Source organism: Carassius carassius, chromosome 20 (genome assembly GCF_963082965.1).
Source record: "Carassius carassius chromosome 20, fCarCar2.1, whole genome shotgun sequence".
Taxonomy (NCBI): Eukaryota; Metazoa; Chordata; class Actinopteri; order Cypriniformes; family Cyprinidae; genus Carassius; species Carassius carassius.
In genome coordinates this window covers 14635624-14658888 of record NC_081774.1, presented here as the reverse complement: position 1 = coordinate 14658888, position 23265 = coordinate 14635624, and the positions used below count along the sequence as shown (strand labels likewise).

The window sequence follows — 23265 nt, the reverse complement described above, 5'->3', positions numbered from 1 at the left end:
AGTTAACGCCACAGCTCAGCGGTTGAACTTTATAGCGAATTTAAGGGTGAGATCAAATTTCACTTACATTTTTTCAACGTGTATAACTTCAGGTCCATTCTTGAGTGACTTAGGTAATTGTACCAAATGGTTAATCATCCAGCTGACATGATCAAGGAAAAAAAGCATTGCGTTCATTGAGGATATCTCCACTCTAGGGCAAACAAGTAGCTCTAGCTAGCATAAAATGGGAAATTGATGTTTAGCTGTCCAGTTCCCTTTGTTTTGAGTCAGCCCATTGCACCTTGGGAACCCTTGATCTGTCATACTTAAGCTCAAAGCACAAACACAAAGCTGGGTAAACACAATAGAAATAAGATACTTTGTAAAGTCACAACCACCTTCTAAACTGAAATCGGTTTCGTGAGAAGGGATGGTCACATGCACAGCAAACTTCTGTTTAGTATAAAAAAAGGTGACCTGAGAACTGAAAATCTTGCAAGAACAGCATAGTTCATCTTAAGCTGCACAGCCTTCAATAATTACATAACTTTGAACTTATGATGGTGTTCTTCAGGTAGATACAGCACTTTTGGGACCAGAAACCTTGCAAAGGCAGACATTTAATACTAAGGTTACTCGTCTACATAAAAAAGAAATGATTAAAAATATAATATTATATATATATATATAATTATTATTATATTATTCCTTATTTGTGTGTATATATATATATATATATATATATATATATATATATAAATAATATTGTTCTATAAATAATATTGCGTTCTATAATTAAATACACTTTTCAAATAACTTTTCTTTGGATTATGCATTAAACTTAGGCAAAACTCTAACCAAATTACTTCAAAAATTGCAGAGAAGTGATTATTTCTTTACTCATTTACATCAACTGATCATCTGAAACACCCAGGCATTCCATTTCCCAAAAGAAACAGGCATCATGTAGATTCCTGAATATATCCTTGTGATATGCAACATTTTTCCCACTGCGCACAGAGAGCGGACTTGTTAAACAATGCAACAATATCAGAGAAAGCAGCGAGTATTGTCATTTTCCCCCTCGGTGATTTGGCTGACACCCATATCCAGACCAACTCACAGAGCTAAGCAATCATGGCGTCTCTGCTCCTTTACTCTCCCAAAACAGGACCTGCCCCTGTGCTGCCACCACTGCAGCGCATGCGTAGTTCTGCATGGAGGGAGCTGTGAGGGAAGGGTGCGAAAGGCATGCCATCATGCTTACCCAGCGGCCATGTTCAAAAGCGCGACTTGGACAGATATGGGACATCAGAACGAAACAAGCAGGCTGTGCTGTGAAACGATTTGGGACAATAAAGTCTGTATTTTTGCCATTGCATCTTACATTCCTGTTAACATGTCCGCACATATTATTCTGAACAGGAAAAAGTGGCAAGTATGAAAACAAATGACTCATTTAACCACTATATTTGAAATATTTTATTTTCTTTTATCACGGTCAAACGTTCCATAAATAACATTGGTAATACCATAGTTAATGCCATGAAACTAAATTAAACATGTGAATTAAATTACAAGTCATCGGAATAAAATCAGGTTTATTATATATATATATATATATATGTATGAAGGTAATACAAGAAGAGTGTGCCCACTAATCAATAAAAATTATTTGACGTTCATAAAGTGTATCATCACATTTTGAAAAAATTCTATACAATAACATACTTTAGGAAAATATTTAAATGTCTTAATTTTTGGTCCGGTATTTAAGTGTTCTTCAGCAGACGCTAATCTGGAACTAAAGTTCACTGTGCTGGAAAACGGAGCTCTTACAATGACCTGGATATGTGAAGAAAACAATAAGGCATAGAATTACAAAAGCATTTGATACAAAAATTGAATGCAAAAGAAGGCTAAGCTTTTAACTGGGGTTCTTGCTACATTCCTGAACGTACAAAATTATTTTCTGCCACACACACAAAAGTTTAGAAAAGAAAATTGACATTGACTGTTGAATTTTGTTATCATAGACACTTGTTAGTTAGACTTACTACTACAGACAACTACTTGCATAAACAAGTCTCTTTAAGATTTAAATATATCAGGCACAAGATTAAAAAATATGTATATCTTTAACAGCATATGTATTTAATGCTCATTAAACTGAAATTTATACACATACTCCATACACTTTCACATTCTTTGGCTAGCAATAATGGTATTTCACATACTTATACATTGTAATCAATGTCAAAATTTACTAGAATTCCAACAAAATTAACACTATTCTGCTTAAAGTCTCCCAGTGTTTGCAGAATTTAATTTCATAAAATGTAACCTGTAAAAACTGCACTGCAGTTACAAGTTGTTTGAGGCATAATGCGAAAAGAAAAAGCTAGTTTGATTTTAAAAAGCAGAAAGTAGAAAATAAAAACAGAAAAAACCCATTGTAGACGGTTTAAAATAATAATGTAAAAAAAAAAAACAACGATCATTTAAAAGCTGCATTAATATTTGTATGCAGAAAAGCACTAAAGAAATGCATGAAAAACTAACATTTTATGCACAAAGCAAATCAAGAAAACACTATGGTTCAGGTTTTGAGTGTAAACAGGTTTAAGACTCATATGTAAAATATACCTGATACTTCACTGCACAGCGTCTTAGCCACACGGTCTGCCTCACTTGAGAAGAGGGAGATGATATCATCTTCCAACTCTTCCACGATGCTTTCACACTGCAGAAGACATTTTAAAAAGCATTCTATGAACAGTAAATAAGAAAGAAGCAGCGGCCAATCACATCAGTGAAAATACAGTAACAGGCAGCCATCTTTAGCACTATACCATTGGCAAGTCTGCCATCTTGAATGGTTCACGAGGCAACTTACAGGCAAATGGCATTTAGTTATTTTACTGTGGTCTAAAAATACAGCCATCTTGTACAGAAAACAAAAAACACTCGAACACGAATATAAAAGCTTACAGTACATGCTTTGTATTTAACAGAAAATTAACAGCAATCATATAACAAATAAAATTATAATAACAAAAATACATCTAAATCTAAAATTACCATAGGAACATGTCACTTTGTTTAGGAAGTTTTGTCAGTTTTGATAATTCATTAAATATCTCAGTTAATGTAAATGTTTCAAAGGCCTTCAGAAATAAAACTAATAAAATTAAAAAAATAAAATAAAACTAATGATTTGTAGTTCGACAACTTGTAGTTACACAACTGTCATAGATAAAAAAAAACTACATAAAAATAATTTGTGGAAATAAAAAAAAGCTTCTAAAAAAATGTGGGAAACTCACTTTTTAAGGTGTATACAGGCCTGTCAAAAAGACTAATGTACACCATGACAAATATCAAAATTTATACTCACAGCAAACTTCAAGGCACTGGAACTCTCTGGTCCATCAAACTTAAAATTTTTGAAATCGGGAAAATTCACGCCATCATTTCCTCTTGGTGCAAATCTCTTGTAGCTCTTTTCTTTGGTGTCCGGGTCCTCATAGAGAGCATAATCGCTCATGCTATTGCAAACTTCTTCCAGAAGTTCATTTAAGTAAGTCTCGGACCTAGCCAGAGGAACCTATCAGAAAAAGAATTCAGAATAAAATTACAGAAAAATTAGTTGACTAAGTTACCAAAACCGAACCTCCCTTTCTTAAAAAATTAAAAAAGGAGGAGGGCACTGAGGTCACTTAGATGACCTTTCCTTCCGTTCCCATCTAAACACATCCCCTGTGCCATGACGCTGACTTTTAACCTGCATCTCCAAAGTTGCAAAAGTAGATCCCCTTGCCTTGGCAACAGAACAAAAACACACTGTGGTGTCTAGACAGGTCAAGGTGCACCCTGCTCCCACCCCTTTGGCCTCCCCCGGAAGGAGAAAGGGGAAAGGGTGACGGGGGGCGGAGAGAGTGAAAAGGCTGGAGAGCGGGGGGTAAGCAGTGGGTAAGCAGTGGGGAGGGGAGTTGTCAACAGCAGCCAAGTGCAGGGTAAACAGTGGAGTCCCATCCTTTGGTTCTCTTGGGCAGCTCATCTCTTCCATCCTCCAGTGATCAAAGCAGGAAGTCTTCCTTGTCAGGCCAGTCAAAGGGTGGCGGGGTTGGGGGCAAGGGGGTTATTGGAAAGAGGACAGGTTGCAGATGAGCTGGATTTTCTTGCGATGTAGATATATCCCTGACCCCATTGTCCCCTTTCAGACACAGTATGGACCCTTCCGGTCTTACTGATTACATTATGAGGGCGTCTCTACCCCCTCCACTCTTGTGAGGCTTGGTGACATAAAGAGGCTTCCGTGGCTCACTGCCATCTGGTCACAAATAAGATAAAAGGTCCCATGGAAGGACAGCAACCTATCCACACATCCCCCATCCTTTTAATTAAAAAGCTGAATGCGGTTCGATGGACCGCAAGATAAGACAATATACGAACAACTACGAGCCAGAAAATCAGTGAACGAAGGTGCCAATCGGTGCAGGACGTTTAAACCCTATCAATATCAAACAATGTGGGTATAATGACGTCCTCTGCATTAAAATTGAATTATCATATTTGAGATCTTCACCAATTACACTCCAAACTCATTTCAAAACTTTAGGAGACTTTGTGCTAACCACCGGAAAACAGAAGAGATTCTGTCGTGCAAAAAAAGTCCAAAAGCAATAAAAATCTCGTCTTTGGATCTAATGGAGGATGGCTTGTGTGCCGCATCCTCTGCAGATCACTTATCATGCAATCCTTTAAATGGTGGGGAATTAAATTCCTCCTCGTAACAGTCTGAAGAGTTTGAATAGAAGCTGTCAATAAAGAATTTCTGTAGGAATAAAGGGGGGGGGGGGGGGGGGTGCAAGGCGGCCCAGGCAGAGAAAAGGCTTCTCAGGGATGCCATCCTTCACTGAATTCCCATTGGAGAGCCAGGCATCATTGTAGTGTTGGGACACAGGGCATTTCATTTTGCTGCCTTAATTCCCTAAAAAATGGCTAAAAATTCTAAATGTGCACACACGCAAAAAAAACAAAGAACAGATTAGATATTGGATCTAAACGAGAGTTGTTGAATGATTATTTATACACAAATTGACCTTTCAGCAAAGGTGTTGAAGGTTATCTTTGGTGAATCTGCTAAAAACATGGGGCGCGTCGCAGGGGTTCACCTACAGCTTCTGGGCAAGTGAACCAAGCCATGTATGAAAAGAGAAACAGGGAGGGATTTGGCGAGCTTTAATTAGCATTTATTTTTAAGTGAAGTCACTCTCAGGGAAGAGTGAGCGAGTTCTGCTACACTGCTCCTGCATTGCTTCCTTATTACTGAAGAGAAATGGGATACTCAGGAACCACATGGATCGGCCTTCATTTCCCGGCACCACTGTTATGGTGTGCGATAAGTAAATATTCTAAACAGAATTCAGTGCAGCACAAAACAGTTTCGCTCTTCACAGTGGCATTTGAGAGCCGTGGCTTTTTTTACACTTGTTACAAGCTACATAGTCTTGAAAAACTATTGCATTCATAGCTTTTTTTTTTCAATCTGAAATGAAAAACAAAAACTAGATATTGACCAAAATCTGGTTACAGCTCCCTGAGCCGCAATTTAAAGCATAATATGCAATTAAAACCCAAAATCCTGACTTCACCTCAATGAGCTGATAAATGACAAATTAAGGAAAAAAAGACAGATGCATGAAACAAAAGATTAAGTACTTCATTAATCAACTGTTTCATCTGCAATGAAGCAAGACATAACAGATTTAACAGGTTTCTTTCTCAATCCCTAACAATACCTGTAAGGTTTGTGCTTTTTCTTTTTCTTTTCAATTAGGGCAGAGCATTATTCTTGTTGCATTGCAGGATGACAAACATTTTACCCACAATTTAAACGACCTAATAGGGGAGGGGAAGAGTCAGAACTGAACAAACACTTGTTATTAGGGAGCAGTTACAATCAAAAGGGGATTAACCCCTAATCAATAGTGGAGTCGGGCACCTAATGACAGTCCCTGGATACCAGGGGTCAGGGCTTAGAGTTCATTGGGTCTGACCTTTACACATTGACACCACTGCTGAGAAGGAAACAGTAAAAATGGCTCCCTTTACTCAAGTAAACAGAACAAGCTTATAAACACCAGGGGAAAATTCAAGCGCTATGTAATGCAACTAGCCTAATCTCTAAATAAATACACAGATCTCTAGAAAAATTAAATCCTCAATTACATCTTAATAAAAATCCATTTAAATTTGAAACTTAGAATTCAGCTCTTTATCAGTATACTGTAGAATATTTTCAGTCTGTGTTAATAATGTAACTGAAAGCTCATAATAAATATAGTGGCTGAAAAATTGGGGCACAAACAGAAATGATGAAAGTTCTGTCTTCACTACAGATGAACCTTTCACAACTTATCACTATCAAGGTTGTGCTCTTGAGACAAACCCCAAGTTGCCTGTCAGACTCATCCTGGATGAAGAGGAAATTACTTTACTTTAAATGCGATAAATTGATTCTGGAGCACGTAACAGTAAATCATACCTTTTTGTCCACAAGACTTCCATCAGGTTTAAGTCTGAATCCACCAACATGAATTGTCTTTTTTGGATCAGTTTGACTGACTGAATAGTTCATCTCCTCTGCAATAGCAATGCAGGCTGGAAAAGAAAGGAGAAAAAAAGTAGTTACAATCGATTTAATCATTTAAAAAATATATATTGAATGGTAGCGATTGGTGAAAGGTAATTAAACAAAGAAAGGAAAAAAAGATTCTAAATTATTTTGATGAACACACATTGACAATATACAAGTCAGAATATTAACAGCAGGAATTAGAAGCAAACGTGTATTATATATATATATATATATATATAAAAATAACCTTGCAGCGGTCTATCATTGTACTGCAATAAATATGGCTAAATATACATTTCCCGTAAGATAATAGTGTACTTGCACAATTAATGATCAGGCCTAGATTTGTAATCATGTCTTGTACATAAATCATCTGAACTAAAATCTAATTAGTATTAACTTTTTTACCTGCATAGCTGCATGAACTTTCTAATGTAAAAATGGCAATGGCAAAATATGCACTAGCTATGCTTCTGGTAAAATCTTGAGTCTACTGGTGCTTAGTCATGCTTGCTATATTACCATGGCAACTGCCAAAACTGGGTGGAGCTTAAAGTAGGATTTATGTGAACCAAGCTTTGCACCCTTTGATTCTCCAAAAAGGCTTGATCCTAGCATTAGTTTCACCAAGTTGTATTATTTTGTAAACTAGCAATATAATTCCATAATAGAAACCAACAGGGCTTTTTGGAAAGAATCTTAGTCCGTCAAAGTGACCAGAATGGAATACACATTTAAATTGTACATTTACCATTCAAATTAACTTCGGAATCCTCTGAAAGTAAGAAATGAAATCTATTCACATACAAGATAGTAGAAATAGTTTCAATGTTGGTTTAATGTTGGCCTTTTATAGCGATGATTCATATAAAAAAAAAAACTAGTCTGTAAAATTAATAACCTACAAAACATGTTTGTTTCTCTTAGTTCAGAATAACTTAATTTACGATAAAAAAGACAAATTTAGTTTAGAAAAATTGTAATATCCTAATGTGTCCAGACATGGACATGACAGTTAGAAAAAAAAAATCTAAGATCTAAATATGCTTGGAAAAAATAAGTGAAACTTGCACAAACTTTATCAGTGCAATATAGCACTTAAATAGGATTATGCTTATGTTAAATTTTATTGTTTTGAAGAACTAAGTAACCTGAAATACAGAATAAATAATACTGCAAGGTATTTGATGTATATACAACTCTAAAAAGTTTGTTATTAAAACATTATGGAAAAGACCATGTACTATTCCAAATGACCAATCCAATTTAAAGCAACATGAAAACATTCAATTATTTAGCGCTCACTTCAAGTACTTTATATCAAACTGAAGCTGACACCGGTTAAAAAAAAAAAAAAAAACACCACATTTTTAAAACAAATATTTCCATGATGATATTAAGAAATAAAGGAAATCAGTAGTACTTTCATCTTAAAATGTTTTTTGGAGTTTTTAACTCAGCAGGCTCAACTAAAGTTAATCTCATATTATGTTATATATATATATATATGGTACAATACTTTTTAAAGTACAATTAGTTACCATTGAATGTAGTTGTTTGCCTCAGCAACACCTTTAAAATATCATTTAAAATGTCATTTAAAAAAAAAAATCTAAAACAAAGGGAAGGATTTGCATTACAGGGCATTTTAGTCAGTGTAAATTTTTAACCTGAATGAAACAACTCGTTGCACTAGAAGAAATAAATTTTTTTATAAAAAATAAATCCCACTCAATTAGTAAGGTCAAACAATGACTGGATAAATTAAGTGAAAAACTGCTCAGTTAGAATCATGAGGTGTTGGTCAGAACAGAAATTCATCAAAAGTGTCCATTTACATACATCTTAATAATTTTTTATTTCGAATTATGCCCTTGAATATCTTTGTTTAACCAGCCACTTAATGTGGAAAATATCAGCCATATAACCACTTGATCAAACTACTTCATGATTCTGAATAAATTACCATTTAATTCATGCGCATGCTCCCTTTTAACTGCACTGATGTGACAAAATGTTTAAAAATCATGCCGGTGGCAGTTTAAAAGAAAGTGAAAATTAAGAGATAAAAATTACACTTCTAGTAAAAGAATTCAACAGTTAGAAATAGTTGATGTAATTACCAGCTCAATCATTACTTACTATAACATGAAAAGTCATTTGTGTGTGTTTGTGTGAGTATTACTTATTTATGTAACTCCATGTAACATCCAGTTACCTGAACAGTACAATGCTTCATCCTTCTTTGACTCTGTTGTACTGGACAACATGAACACTACCGCAAGAACAAGGCAAACCCGTTTAATCCACAGTGACATGCTGATCTCCTGAATGAGGAAAATGCTGTAAAGGTAATTGAAATTGCATTATTCCATTATATACACTCATAGAACAACTATGCTGAATATTCATCACAAAAAACTAATGGTAACCTACACAAGAAAGCCCAGTCTGAGTGAACAAACTGTAAAATTGTCTAAAAGATCTTACTTAAGCAAACGCTTAGCTATCATACAAGTGTATCCAAATTGGCACCCACAAGTTAGTCAACTGTTTGAGTGTATTGGCTTTGCATATATTAAAAACAGTGTCTGACGTCCACACAGCCATGTATGGACAAAAATATGGGATAAATGAATAACTAAGATATGGTACCATAATACACCAATGGTGTCTTAAGAATGACAAATCTGAAATGCCACAATTACAATAAGTATTCAGTTGGCATAACTTTTTATACAAACAAGAATCTTCATTGACACAATTAGGGGTGCGTCAACATTTTTTAACTCTTATAAATAATGACAGAATAGTGTCTAATAGTGTGTAAAGGGAATAAAGTATGCTGCATCTTCCTTAAGTAAGATTTAAAAAATACACAAGCCCAGTTTGAATAGTGACCAAATTATAAAACACCTCAGAGGGAGCCTTTTAAAGTCTTCAAAAGATTTTGAGTACTTATCAGGTGTATTTTATACATAATACGTTTTGCTGCTCTTCTTTCAGTTAAACTTTTTGAAAACTTTAGGGACCAAGTTCTGAATGAACTAGCGCCCCCAACTGACCAACACCACTCTTATTGTCCATCTACTGTGTAATTTCCTTTAAACACTAATGTTCTGATAACCAAAAAAAACTGACTGATCGCAATATATGCATCTGTTACTTAAATAGGTAAGGATGCATTTTAAACTAATTACTCGTCTAAATAGATGCAGCCTATACAAGAAAGCGTCACCTAATAGTGCGCCCTGAATAAGTCACTCTTCAGGAACTTAGTGCACCTGCTCCACCCGTTTCATTTGTTCAGGTAAATGAGCAACTAAAAAAAAAAGAAAAAAACGAAAAGAAAAAAACCTTACATATTTGGGTATAGTGGTCAACCTGTAGTTTTAAGTGTATTAAACTAAAACATTATGAACAGTCGAAGTGTTTAATGTCTTACCTGAGACGCTACGTGTGAACAACAAAAGGTGAGTGAGGCACGGGTAACGTTAAAAGTTTTCGTTGCTACAAAAAAATTACTAATGGGTAAGAGGGTACAAGTTCGGTAAAAGATAGCTTACACAAAATTCCCGACAATCCGTCTGAAAAATGAATTACAAATGCGTTTCCTATATATAAAGCAAAGACAACCTACGTGCCGGTCTGTCGTGCTGCCACGACCAGCAACCTTGCTGGCCGCGCTGAGAACTGACAGACGCGACATCCAATGAGATCACAGAATTCTGACTCTTATCCAATGAGCGCAAAGAATGACTAGACATTAAATACCCGGATTAGAAAGTTCCCAGACAGACACAACTCGACCAGATAATGGCAAACATTCCAGCCATGTGACAATCAAGCATTGGTAGGAATCATATGTTGTACCCAAATTAATATGAATAATAATTCCATTAAAGAAAAAATTCCAATCAGATAAATTCAATTAATTAGTAAAACATCAATAACATATTTGTTTTCGGCAAACTATAACAGAACTACTCTCAGGCTAAACTAAAATCGGGGTTCATGGTTTAGCTGTATTTGAACATGTGGAAGTCTTAAATTGATCACCAGATTTGGTGTTTTTATAAACGAAATCAAATCTGAACACTATTGGCAGTGTGCTTTGTGTACTATGTGTAGATGCCACAAACAAACAGGGTGGCAGCAGCAATGCAGTCTAATTAAAATAAACATCGATAAACATTAAACATTAAGCACTGAAAACAGTGCTTAACTTTATGACAAAACAAATGTTTAACAAAATAATATATTCATTTTGAGCCTTGACTTCAATTAATCATTTGTAGAATAAATAAGTCAATCTATTTTTAAACCTTTATACCTCTTATTTTGTGTTATGAAAACGGCTATGCAACCAACAAATGTGTTATATATATATATATATATATATATATATATATATATATATATATATATATATATATATATATATATATTAAACTTTTTAAAATGTAAACATTTATATATTATATTTGTATTTAAAGTTAAAGATTTTCGAGCGTGTTAAGCGAATCTCAGATATATGCAAGTGTTTTTTCAAAACTTGTTTGGGTTTTTTTTTTTTATTACCCACAATCACTTGCATATTAACTTTTTCGTAATTTTTCACGTTTGAAACGTTAGTGTACACCAGGTTAGGCTGTGTATCGTGTGTGATCTATAATGGAAAATATTAAAGGAGGGCAAACTGTTCTGCACTACCGTGCAAGGTTTTTGCGTATCTCGATAGCAGACAGTACGTCAGCAGATGGTTCACGTTGCTCCAAAGTCACGTGAGTTATGAACGTTGCACTTCCTTGAAATTAATTTTATGTTTTCTGCATTATTTGTTTGTTTATCCGTTATTCAGCACATTGCACACTTACTATGTGAAAACCCGAACAGTTTGGAGACACCAGTCATATATCTAAGATACGCCTAAAACCTGCGTTTCTTCATGCTTGTATGCTTGGCTGCACTTGACCCTAATTGACACTAATATAATATAAAGTGTAAAATTCACAACATTAACTGGAATGATAACGGTATTTGCATAAGAAAGCTGTACGTCAAACCCCCACCCGCCCCAAGTAATTTTCATACTGCGCATGCGCAGCGAATAATCTGTTGTGAATCGTGTGACGCAGGTAATATTAGCGTTTTATTAGTGCCAACATTTTTGCATGTTTCTTAAGCAATTGCGGCTTATTTCTTTGTGAAATGGACAGAACAATTTGTGTAGAAAGTCATTATTAGTATTGCGGCACTGCACTTGCTCTGGTAGGCCTACATTTAAATTAATGAACTAATAATAATTACAGCAACTCTTGGTGTGCACTAAATGCTGCAAACACTTTCATTTTACCACACAGTATAATTCATACACAAACAAAACGTGGTGTCTTCTCTTCACAGAGAACAATGAGGTTTATGACAAGCCTAGCAGAGAGAGGTTTTTCAAAGTAACAAGGTCAAGATATGAAAAGGTAATGCTTCTCTGAACTTATTCTGGGTTAAATGGGTCTTCCCTAATAGACTTATGTTATTTAAGCTGTGAAATAATGTAATAACTATCCAGAAATAAATAATAAGACTATATTTCCATCTATTAATTGTATTTGCCATATAGACATAATTATGAGGTACACAGTACTAGGTATATGGCCTTTATGAGGCTATATAAATAATGTAATTTTGGATAAGCATGAGCAGATTTGATCTCTGTATAACTTTCACATTGTTTAATTGGGCTTTTTAAGTAAAGTTTATTTCTTTCTGTGAATATGAAAATCAGTATGTTTCTAAATAACCAGGTGGTCTTGGGCATGCAATGTTTTATGTTTTTTTTTCCTTTATAAAGAGATTCAGAGGAAAGCATCCTGGTGGATGACTGGCTGACATCCAAACAAGTGAGTATATCCAGAACACTGCATATGTATTTGAATAGATTTTCGTCTGCTGTCTTGCACCTAGATCTCTGAATCTTGTCTTGAAGATCATGTGAAGTGATTGCATTCTCAGTGCACAGTATGATGTGCTGATAAACAGCAGTAAATATCTGTTGAGGTGCCAGGTCTCAGGTGATGGTGTCAGGTTCTGCCTCAGGATTGTGACAGGTGGTTTCTTCACAGGGACAGCTGTCCTATTTTTTTGCAGTTAATGGTATATTATCTGCTAAATGTGTCCTACGGCACAAATGCAAGGTGTTCTGCAGATAAAAGGACCTTGCTACTAGAAATAGCTTTAACTGTGGCAGGTTTGAGGTCTCTTGAGGATTGACCAGATTTTACATGAGGGAACTATAAAGTCTTTAATGCTGTAATAACTGAGAAGACTAGCTAAATTGTCCTAGCTCTAGCTCAAACTTTGAATGCAGAAGATTTACCAGTGCATCAATATTTGTACTGTACTCTTTGGGAGCTGAATCTCTTAATCTTTTTGCTTTTATTTTGAAATATCCTTTAGATTATTTAAGAGCTGAGCATACTATTCAACAAATGCATGATTGATGTATTTAAAAAATACCAAATAAGCAGTAATCTTGGGTTATTTGAATCAGACAATTGCAATCTGACAAAAAAGTCTTATTATTATTATTAATATTTATAGATGTAAAACATTACCACAAAATTGACTGGAAAACCAATATAATGAAATAAACATTAGTGTGGAAGGTGGATTGGTTCTCGTTCATATGAATCTGTGTTGAATTGACTATATCAGCAAAGATCAATTGTCCAATAAATGACTCATTATAGTGTTGGTTGGAAAGAGCTTAAATTGAGGGTGTATTTCTCAGGATCTATTGGAAACATCAGATGAAGAGCTGAACGATGACCTTTTGCGTAGCGATGATGAGAATGAAACTATGAGGTAGGGTGAACTTTTACACTTTCTGTAGCAGCCTGGTCTATAGGTGAACTGTAAGATAAAGGTTGATTTTTGATGCCCCCCACATCCTTTGTTTCAAGTAAGCTCTGCTTAGAGCAAACATCGCTGAAGCACATTGCACATAATGGGACTGTTGTTTCAAAATGCCCTTATCTTGCTTTTTCTGTCTGGCAAATTTCCAAACAAGAATTACATAGCTCTACTTGGAGAATACTGATGATCTGACGTGGCTAATAGTCTTTATACTACTTTAAATGGGTAGAAACCAATTGTGGCTGTTTTGAGCCCAATTATATTGGCATTTGAACACAATTATATTTGCATTTGACAGGTTGTGTTTCTTTTCAGATGTCACAATGAAAGCATTCCTAAACCAAAACTGCAGGCGATAGCAAAACCTCTCCTTGTTTATGAAACTCCACACCTTGCTGAAGTCCAAGCCAGATGTCCTAAAGAAGAGGTGGAGGTGGACCCCGGTGAAGTTTTAGACATAGAAATCAATGCTCCTTCTGGAGATGAATTTCAAGTGAGTTACCCCTTTATCTCTTTAGATAGCATTGGTTTTGTCGTTTGATTTTATTTTATTTTTTTTCTTCGCTCTTTAAGCTTTCAGTGCTTTGGAATTGGCTCCCTTGAGGGAGGGAGTGACAAGGAGGTGAAATTAGATCTATTATCACTCTCTAGCAGTTTATTTGTCTGTGCCCTGACAAAGTTAGTGCTGACAGCTTGTTTGGTGGAAGGTAATGCCCCCCTGTTGTCTCCATGGCAGAATTGAGCTCTGACCTTGAGGCCCGCATCCCTGTGGAAAAGAACTCTTTGTGTTGTAGGAGAGACTCCCCGCCAATTATCAGCCTCAGATAATGCATAGGCTTCTATCAAAGCGTAAACCAAATCTGATAACGCCTGTGTAGGTGAAAAGATTATTGACCCTTTAAAAGATATCTGTGTGACTTAAATATGGAGGACATAACTGATGCTCCTCTCTTGTTTTCCTGTCCACCGAGAAAGAGATTATCCCTAATAATGGTGTGATATGTGTTGGGAAGTCAATGTATCATTATTTCAAGGACATCTAAGACACTGCTGAATAAAGGCTGGTCTTTCGTTGTTAGATAGAGACACAGCCTTTTCATAAGTGATTGAGAGCAATACAAACTGGGGTCAAATAAGCTGTCACTGGATAAACCAGACTGAATAATTCAATACTCAATGCTATTGAATATGTTAATCAGATAAAGGGACAGCTTTATCCAAATGTCAGCTGATTAGATGTTTAGATGATGGATCAATAAAGCCTGTTATGAAATGCTGCAATGTGTATTTAGCAGGAGATTGCTGACTACAGTGACAATCAGCAGGCTGACATAAAGATGGATGTTAAGGATGGTATTAAGGTGGTGTCCAGTTTACTCATGCACGAGTCAAGACAGGTATTGTGTTGTCTGTATGCACCGTATACACTACTGTTGCAAAATTTGGGGCTAGTAAGATTTTTTAAATGATTTTTAAAGAGGTTTATGCTTTTATTTAGCTAGGATGCTTTAAAGTGCCCCTATTATGCCATTTCCAATGCTGTCTTTCTTGCAGTGTGTAATAGCTGTATGTGAATGTAAACGATCTGCAAAGTTGTAAAGCTGAAAGTGCACGATAAATAAAGCTATAGTCGCCCAAAATGAAGAATTGACTCTGTACAGCCTAAACAAGTTGTTAGTAATTCGAATCACAATTCCATGATGGCTACACATCATAGGGTAACACATTTGCATAATGTGCGCCAATGTTCTACTTTGGCTGGCTGCGAACAACTTGACCCTGCCCATAAGCACGTCATTCTGCTGACGTCTATCCTGTTTATTTGGATCTGCTGCTCCACTGAATTACAACCTCTAAGTATGATAAATCATAGATGTTTATATTTTCTATAGAGCATTCAAAAAACAGAACTATTGAAATAGGCATATCATTTCTGACTTGCGCTGTACGCTGTGGACCAATCAAAACGGACTAGGCCTCTGACCAATCAGAGCAGAGCAGGCTCATGAAAAGGAGGGGTTTAGACAGCCTGAATCTTTTAACTGCTTCGAGCGAATAGTTTGAGAATCGCAGGAAAATTCGGTAATATTAAATGCATATTTTGAGAAAACGAAAGCGTTTTTTGACCTTGCATGCAATTCTATTGTAGGAGACTCCCAAAATAATATTAGGAACCAAAAAATGACATAATAGGGGCACTGTAAAGGGATAGTTCACACAAAAATAAAAAATATTCTGTCATTAATTTACTGTACCTTCATGTTGTTCCAAACCCTTAAGACCTTTGTTCATCTTCGCAACACAAATTAAGATTCGAGAGCTTTCTGACCCTCCACAGACAGCAAGGGTATTACCACGATCAAGGCACAGAAATGTAGTAAGGAAGGATATTGTTAAAATGGTCCATGTGACATCAGTGGTTCAGCCGTAATTTTATGAAGCTACGATAATACTTTTAGTGTGCAAAGAAAACAAAGATAACAACTTTATTTAATAATGTTCTCCTCTGTGTCACCCTGGCACCACAATGTCCCTTTATTGATCAAAAGTGAAAGTAAAGACTTTTACATTGTTACAAAAGAGAGTTTAAAATAAATGCTGTCCTTTTAAACCTTTCTATTCATCAGAGAATCCTGAAAAATGTAAATATTGATAATAATAAATGTTTCTTTAAAATCAGCATATGAAAGATATCTGAAGGATTATGTGACATTAAAGACTGGTAATGGCTGCTGAAAATTCAGCTTTGCATGAAGGAAAAAATTACATACTAAAATATATTACGATAGAAAACAATATATTGAAATAATATAAATTTTCTGAACACAACATTTGAGATATGAATTCATATTGAGAACTGGAACTTGGTATCCAAGTTCTTGTCTGCCAGCCTAACCATTCAATTTAAATCGATACTGATAACTTTAATTGCAGTTAATTAGATCTTTCTGTCACCTTCGACCTACCTCTCTATTTAATGGCAAGAGTCTGTTAGTTTAGACTGTAACACAATCATACACCTGCAACTTAATACAACTTATACAACCATACAACTTAAGTTTAGAGTATTAGCCTCTGTTTGTGGCACTGAGTCGCATTGTTTGTGTCAAGAGTAGAGACATATGAGGGACAGAGGGCCTTTTCCTGTTTTCTTTTTAGTTCTAGAAGGGGTGGCGTTTGTGGGGGCTAGTATTCCCATTGGCACTCTGGTCACTTCTCAGTTTTGATATGCAAGATGGCATCCAGCTCTGGAGCCTATTCAGCAGGTTTTTTTTTTTTTTACTGCTTGGTTATGTGCTGCTGTAGCTTTACAGAGGAAGCTAATCCATGAGAACATCATGTTCACTGATGATGTGTACATACATATAAATGTTCAAGACTTAAATAGTATTTTTTATTTATTTTTTGTTGAAAGAGCTTTGTTGGCCAAAACTGGACAAAACTCACAGGGTTTTTCATTTGAGAAATGATAAAAAGAAAATAGCCTTGACTGCTTTCAAGTGTAGGAAACAGAAAACGAAAAGGCTCCGAAACTGCAATTTTGCTCACACCATTCGACTCTAAGGAGCAGCCCTAGCAAAGCTCAATTGACATTTCAGTTTATGTAACAAATGTAATTTGCATTTTGTCAGAAGTTATGACCCTGTGCAGCACCCTATTTCCATTGAAAGGATGTGCTCCCTACCTACTGATTGGAGATGTCACCCGAAACCATTCTGTTACGCAGAGCAGTGAAATTGATTCTGACACATAGTGTGAAGGAAATAATTGCTGATTCATAGCCTGTTGAGAGGTAGACAGGTTAAAATGGAGGATTCGATATGATGCTTGATGTATAGATTTCACAACAGCCATCACTGACCATTAGTGCGACACTGACTCAAGTTTTTAGTGCTGGTCTTCTTCAGTTCTTGTGCAGTTTTGTCACCATTTATTTTACAAGAGTTATTAACATGCTGATCTGCTGAGCTTTCTAGGTCACTTCAGGGTATATAATATAATTTCCACTTTGTATTTTGTGGTTGTTTGAGAAAAGTGCAATGTGGAACCAAAGGAGATTGAAGCAGGGCTGCTTTGGTGAACAGTGATCTTCTGCTTTTGAATGAAAGACCTTGCAGTTAATTGACAGACAAGAGTATGGGGGATTGATAGACACTCCAAACTAACATAATCAACACACCCCCAGCAGACCAGCACTCTGTGGGAATTCATCTTGCCAACTATTAGCATGTTTTAACTTTACTATCTACATGTAATTATGGATTTTTATGAGTAACTGCGTGAATGTGTGTCTGTATGAGCAGTATAGATTTGAGGAAGATTTTTGTCCTTTTGTCGTGCAAGTATTTGAGATCTGTGAGTTTGCTTTATGAAATGATTTCAATTATCAAGGGTTTTCGCTCCTCCTACTGGTGTTGATATTTGGATTATGCAAGATAACTTGGCAGTGGTCCACTTTGAGTCAATCATGCGAAATTAGCTTTGTGTTTTGCTTTGGATTTAGCATCTCTCTTGTGGTAAAACATCTTTTGCATTGGGCGATTACTGTAAAGCCCAAAACCATATTTAATTAATGCAAAAGACAGTGGTTGTACATCCTGATAGCGCTGCTGTATTCTTTTGAACACGTCCCTCTGATTGTTTAATTGGTGATGAAGAGAAACCTCTCCCTCTTCTTCTTGACTCCATGACGAATGATGAATGAAGTGTTGCTGGTGTAGGATTGGCTGAAACTGCTCATTTAACATGTCGAGAGTGAGTAGAGTGAGTGTAAATTATGCATAGCTTCGCATTAGCATTGTGTCATCTGCAAGAAGCTGACTGGAGTTGTGGATGTCTTCATCCTCTGTAGTGTCTTGGTGTTATAGCATCTTACAAGGTTGCCTTTTGAGACATCCTTATGAATATTGCTATATTAACATCAAGCATGTTAAATGGACAGGTAAATGTTTATCTCTAAAATTCCCTCATGTAAAATGTATTCTAAATAAATGTATAAAATGTTAAGTAATGGAATGTTATGGAGTATAACATATAATAAATGAAAAAATAATATTAGATACATCTACTATCTGTTTATTTTATTGGCTTTTGCTGTTTGCACAGTTCTCCTCTGAAACATTTGTATTTGACCATAAAAGTGAGTCAAGTGGATACTCACACTGGAGGAAATTGTTCAGTTTTAAGTGTTCGTGCCCTCTCTTTGTCTATCCCTTTCTTCACCTCTCTGTCTCTCTTCCCATGTTCCCCTCAGCCCCTGTCTCTTTCTATCCTGAAGTCACGCTAATCTGTGATCATGGCATTAATAGACACAGACAGGCGGAGGAGAAGTATCACAGCCCCTCCTTCCTCCCTCTGCAGCTCGAGTGGCAGCCCCATTGTCTGCTGGCGTCGTTGGGGTAAAGTGCCGAATTGCCCGGGTTTATTCAAATTATATCACATTTAATAAAGTCATCTCTCAACGTAGAACTTCATATAGTTCTGACCCTGTTATTACAGGTATACAGTATCATTAAATGTTGCTTTTAGATGATGTGATCAAACTTGGCCTTTTCGGTCTTGTCGCACCCCTCAGGCAAGTACTATCCACCCACAGACCAAACCCTCCAGAGTCCTGAGTCGCACCTTAGTTCTCTCTGCTTCTGAGCCCCCACAACACTTTGAGCCAATCGGCACCTTCCCAGAACCAGAGGAGCCCTCCCTCGGCAAGGTCAGGCTCAGGCCTGCAGACCTTTCTGCCTGAGGGCTTCGCAAATTAACTTTCATTTCATCAAGCTGTTATTGCTGTGAGTGGAATTATGAGTTGATAAATATTGCTGTGGGTTTAGATTTTTCACATTTTTCACATTTATTTAGAATTTTTATGAATTCATTCATTCATTCAACCATTCATTTATTTTTATTGTTATCGATAACACTACTACTAATAATAATAATTTGTTGTTTATAAAGATTAATTTTCAGATACATCCTTACAAATATTCAAATAACTATAGTAATAATAACATTCATAATGTTTGAGAATTTACATTATTATAGTTTTTAATAATACAATTTTCAGAATACCATATACATTAATATTATTTATTATTAATAATAATAATAGTAATAAAATGCAATGAATGCTGGTATTTTATTAATATAATAATATCAATAATAATATATAATAAAACTATAATAATTTATAAGTAAATAATTTTAATTAGTAAGTTGCTTTATTACTATTATTTTAAATTACGATTATTTTACATAAAATCATTATTTTTTTTGTTGTTGTTGTTAATAATAATAATAATAATAATATAATTTCAAAAATACAAAATGCATAATAAATTATTTATTTTTATTGGGATAGTTCCATTTCCTGTCTTCAGAGGAAGTTAATGTGTCTATACAGAATTAAGTGTCAAATAGGTGTTATCCTTTTCTATTGCAGTGCCCTTGATGTCTACACAAAGCCAGGCCTGGCCTGCTGTGGATCCCTTGAGCATCCAAGGGAGTAGCAGCTGCTCGCTCAGTGTGTGTGTAGGTGTGTGTGTGTGTGTGTGTGTGTGTGTGTGTGCATGCTCACAGACGCGGCTATGTGTATATGTTTTCTTCTGCTGTTAATCATGAGTACCCTGGCTAAACACTGTTTGAGTTGAATCTGTAAACATAGATAGTAGTCCTTGTGCAACTGGAAAGGTTTGATATGGGCTTTAGGCACATGTTTATTTCATTTGAAGGGAGGAGGGGGATTTAATGCTCAATAGGATGTGAGGGTCACGGGCTCGGTACATATGCCCCAACATCAACATTTCTATTCAATTGAAGTCATGTCCATTATAATACATCAAAATATCATTCCTAAATATCTTTACCTTAAATTAGTTCAGCTTTACACATAAGAGGTCTAGAAATGAGTATTTATCATTTAACCTGATGGCGTTTGTGAAGTTCAATCTTTTTTGTAGTAATCAATCAACTATTTACTTTCCACAAAAATTGGTTGTTGCCTCCTTTAAAGTGCCTTCTGTAAATCTGTATGTGCACATTTGACATTATTACACGGGCAGATCATGGATAAAAGAAGGAGAAAATTGTCCGTTTCTTGCTGCAAGGTCTGGCCGTTTGACAAAGTACACATCTCTGTTCTTCACTAAATGTTTTCCAAGACGGTTATGATCATGTGCTCTGGATGCCCATGATGTGATGTGTTTTTCTCTGCTCTCAAATGTGAATCTCAATCGAGTGCAGCATTTCAGAGAGCAGCTCAGCCTAAGCCAGTCAGCAGTGTCGTCGAGCCAAGGCTTGGTATGATGCCGTTTAGAATGCAGGTGACAAAATGCCCCCCGGAAACTTCCATTTGCCAGTGGGCATCTGATTAATCACGATTATCATACCATTATCATACAATCACACACTAATCGTACATGCAGGGTCCCATCTGTGATGTGTGTGTGTGTCTGTGTGTGTGCGTACGGAATATTTTCTGTGAAGAAAGGTGTTTAAATATTAATTCTGTCTATCATTTTAAACTTCTGCATTGAGTATTCCATTGAATTGAAATGGATGAATTGCCTCCAGTGAAAGATCTCATTAATTCCATTAATTGCGGTAGAGAATGGGTTGGCTGCTGTTTGTTTGCACTGGCTGAATGACAGCTCTGATAGTGAGTGAGGCAGATAAAGGCTCTTTGCTATGGATCAGTGGATTGCCCGCAAGTTTTTAATTCCGTGATGTCAGAAGTCGCTTAAATGGCTCTTTGTGAAAAGAAAAACATCACACTGCTGTCTTGTTAAAAACGCATCACAAATAAGCCAGGTCATTTGACTGATAGAGGCGCGTTTTAGAAAATGAAGCACTTTCTATTCAGCTCTATTTTGATTTTGATCATGTTATAATATTTAGGTGATTAATAAGTTGCCTATCCTGCACTGAATTATGTAGACAACTTCGAAATTAATTTTAAGTGAATAATTTTGCCCTCGTTTGACCTTCTTCAGCAGTAGCCCTACAGCAGTTTTTAATTTCGAGTGCACTGAATATAAACATCCCTCTTATGACTTTCTGATTTCACAACAGCATCGTTCCTCCAGGAAAGAGGCCCAGTGGCGTGACCGTCTTCCCCCTCTGTCGGTGCAGTTTCAATGGCAATTCTAACACTGAGAGTGGAAGACAACAGGCAGAGCATGATTCTAATGAAACATCCTCCCATTGTCCTCTAAATCATCTCCGTTATTGAATGCGGTGCAGTCCACACCTGGCTCCAACCCTGGAGAGCTTCGGCAGCCTCTATCTCTCCCTCTCCCTCCTGCTCCGTCTCTCTCTGTAAATGCAGGATTAGCCATTGAAAGAGCATTCTTGGTTATCAAATTCATACAAATGGCTTTTGCTTTTGTGTAGTGCTTTTAATTAAATCCTACTGGGGGGCTGGAACTGACCTTTTGAGTGGGGAACTGATTAAGTGCACAATAGCCAGTTATTTCTGAGCCACAGTCTGTTGCATAGAGCCACTGATTAACTTTCTGTTTAGGATGACTTGGCTTGAATCTCATTCACACACAGGCCAAGGAGAGGAGAAAAAAAAAAAGAGTAATCAGTTCTGGTTTAGAATGTAGATTAGGAGTGATAGCATCGGGTAATTAACAGGGGTAAGGGTGGCATTTTGTACGTGAAGTACAGTGAAAAAGGGCTTATTTGAGAACTGAGATGGATATTTAAGAGGATAAAGGTGAAATCGGGGTGGTTAGCTTTTCTTTGAAAGGATTAGTGGATTGTTATCGTGCGCCCCTCGAAAAGCTCAGTGCAATTATGGCAGATGTGCAGCAAAAGTTTCTGCTTTGAAACTGTTGAAATCTCTGCTAATATGTGAGAATGAGCAGACAATCATTGTACAATCATGATAAAAATGAAACATAGCCTATATAGCAAAAGTTTAGAGTTATGTTTTATTTTAAATGTCTCTTATGGTCACCAATGTTGCATTTTATTTAATAAAAAAATACAATAAATTATTTAAAATATTTTACAATATTGTAAAATATTATTCCATTTATACAACCCGAATTCCGGAAAAGTTGGGACGTTTTTTTAAATTTTAATAAAATGAAAACTAAAAGACTTTCAAATCACATGAGCCAATGTTTTATTCACAATAGAACATAGATAACATAGCAAATGTTTAAACTGAGAAAGTTTACAATTTTATGCACAAAATGAGCTCATTTCAATTTTGATTTCTGCTACAGGTCTCAAAATAGTTGGGACGGGGCATGTTTACCATGGTGTAGCATCTCCTTTTCTTTTCAAAACAGTTTGAAGACGTCTGGGCATTGAGGCTATGAGTTGCTGGAGTTTTGCTGTTGGAATTTGGTCCCATTCTTGCCTTATATAGATTTCCAGCTGCTGAAGAGTTCGTGGTCGTCTTTGATGTATTTTTCGTTTAATGATGCGCCAAATGTTCTCTATAGGTGAAAGATCTGGACTGCAGGCAGGCCAGGTTAGCACCCGGACTCTTCTACGACGAAGCCATGCTGTTGTTATAGCTGCAGTATGTGGTTTTGCATTGTCCTGCTGAAATAAACAAGGCCTTCCCTGAAATAGACGTTGTTTGGAGGGAAGCATATGTTGCTCTAAAACCTTTATATACCTTTCAGCATTCACAGAGCCTTCCAAAACATGCAAGCTGCCCATTCCGTATGCACTTATACACCCCCATACCATTAGAGATGCTGGCTTTTGAA

The 23265-nt window shown here is 36.1% G+C and overlaps 2 protein-coding genes across 8 annotated transcripts in view; one reads left to right on the top strand and one right to left on the bottom strand.

Annotated features, from left to right (window-relative positions):
* Window positions 1–1628: 1628 nt before the first annotated feature.
* On the bottom strand, window positions 1629–10295 carry LOC132096442 (protein canopy-1-like). 2 transcript variants are annotated; one of them, XM_059501795.1, is made up of 7 exons: window positions 10071–10295; window positions 9864–9947; window positions 8844–8968; window positions 6533–6648; window positions 3380–3589; window positions 2629–2725; window positions 1629–1827 (listed from the first exon to the last, which is right to left on the bottom strand). In XM_059501795.1, exons 3-7 carry the CDS (start codon window positions 8941–8943, stop codon window positions 1787–1789), a joined length of 564 nt encoding a protein of 187 aa, XP_059357778.1. In that variant the 5' UTR covers window positions 8944–8968; window positions 9864–9947; window positions 10071–10295; the 3' UTR covers window positions 1629–1786. The 2 variants fall into 2 exon arrangements, with proteins under 2 accessions (XP_059357778.1, XP_059357777.1); XM_059501794.1 differs by lacking the exon at window positions 9864–9947.
* A 134-nt stretch (window positions 10296–10429) lies between these two features.
* rbm33b (RNA binding motif protein 33b) overlaps window positions 10430–23265 on the top strand; it is a 55652-nt gene continuing 42816 nt past the window's right edge. For 4 of the 6 annotated variants that reach the window (XM_059501791.1, XM_059501792.1, XM_059501789.1 and 1 more), the window contains exons 1-5: window positions 10430–10478; window positions 12032–12102; window positions 12477–12525; window positions 13416–13489; window positions 13856–14033. In XM_059501791.1, coding sequence (XP_059357774.1) covers window positions 12095–12102; window positions 12477–12525; window positions 13416–13489; window positions 13856–14033 — 309 coding nt within the window. In that variant the 5' untranslated portion in view covers window positions 10430–10478; window positions 12032–12094. Of the gene's footprint in view, window positions 10479–11719; window positions 11764–12031; window positions 12103–12476; window positions 12526–13415; window positions 13490–13855; window positions 14034–23265 lie in introns of those variants that run through there. The other 2 variants (XR_009422581.1, XM_059501790.1) reach the window with 2 other exon arrangements.

Coding starts and splice junctions, on each gene's coding strand:
- LOC132096442 (XM_059501795.1), bottom strand. CDS start 8,943: ATGTCACTGTGGATTAAACGGGTTTGCCTTGTTCTTGCGGTAGTGTTC. Junction 2,726..3,379: donor CCAGTGCCTTGAAGTTTGCT/GTGAGTATAAAT, acceptor TGTCTTCTGCAG/TGTGAAAGCATCGTGGAAGA. Junction 1,828..2,628: donor GCTGTGCAGTGAAGTATCAG/GTATATTTTACA, acceptor TCACATATCCAG/GTCATTGTAAGAGCTCCGTT.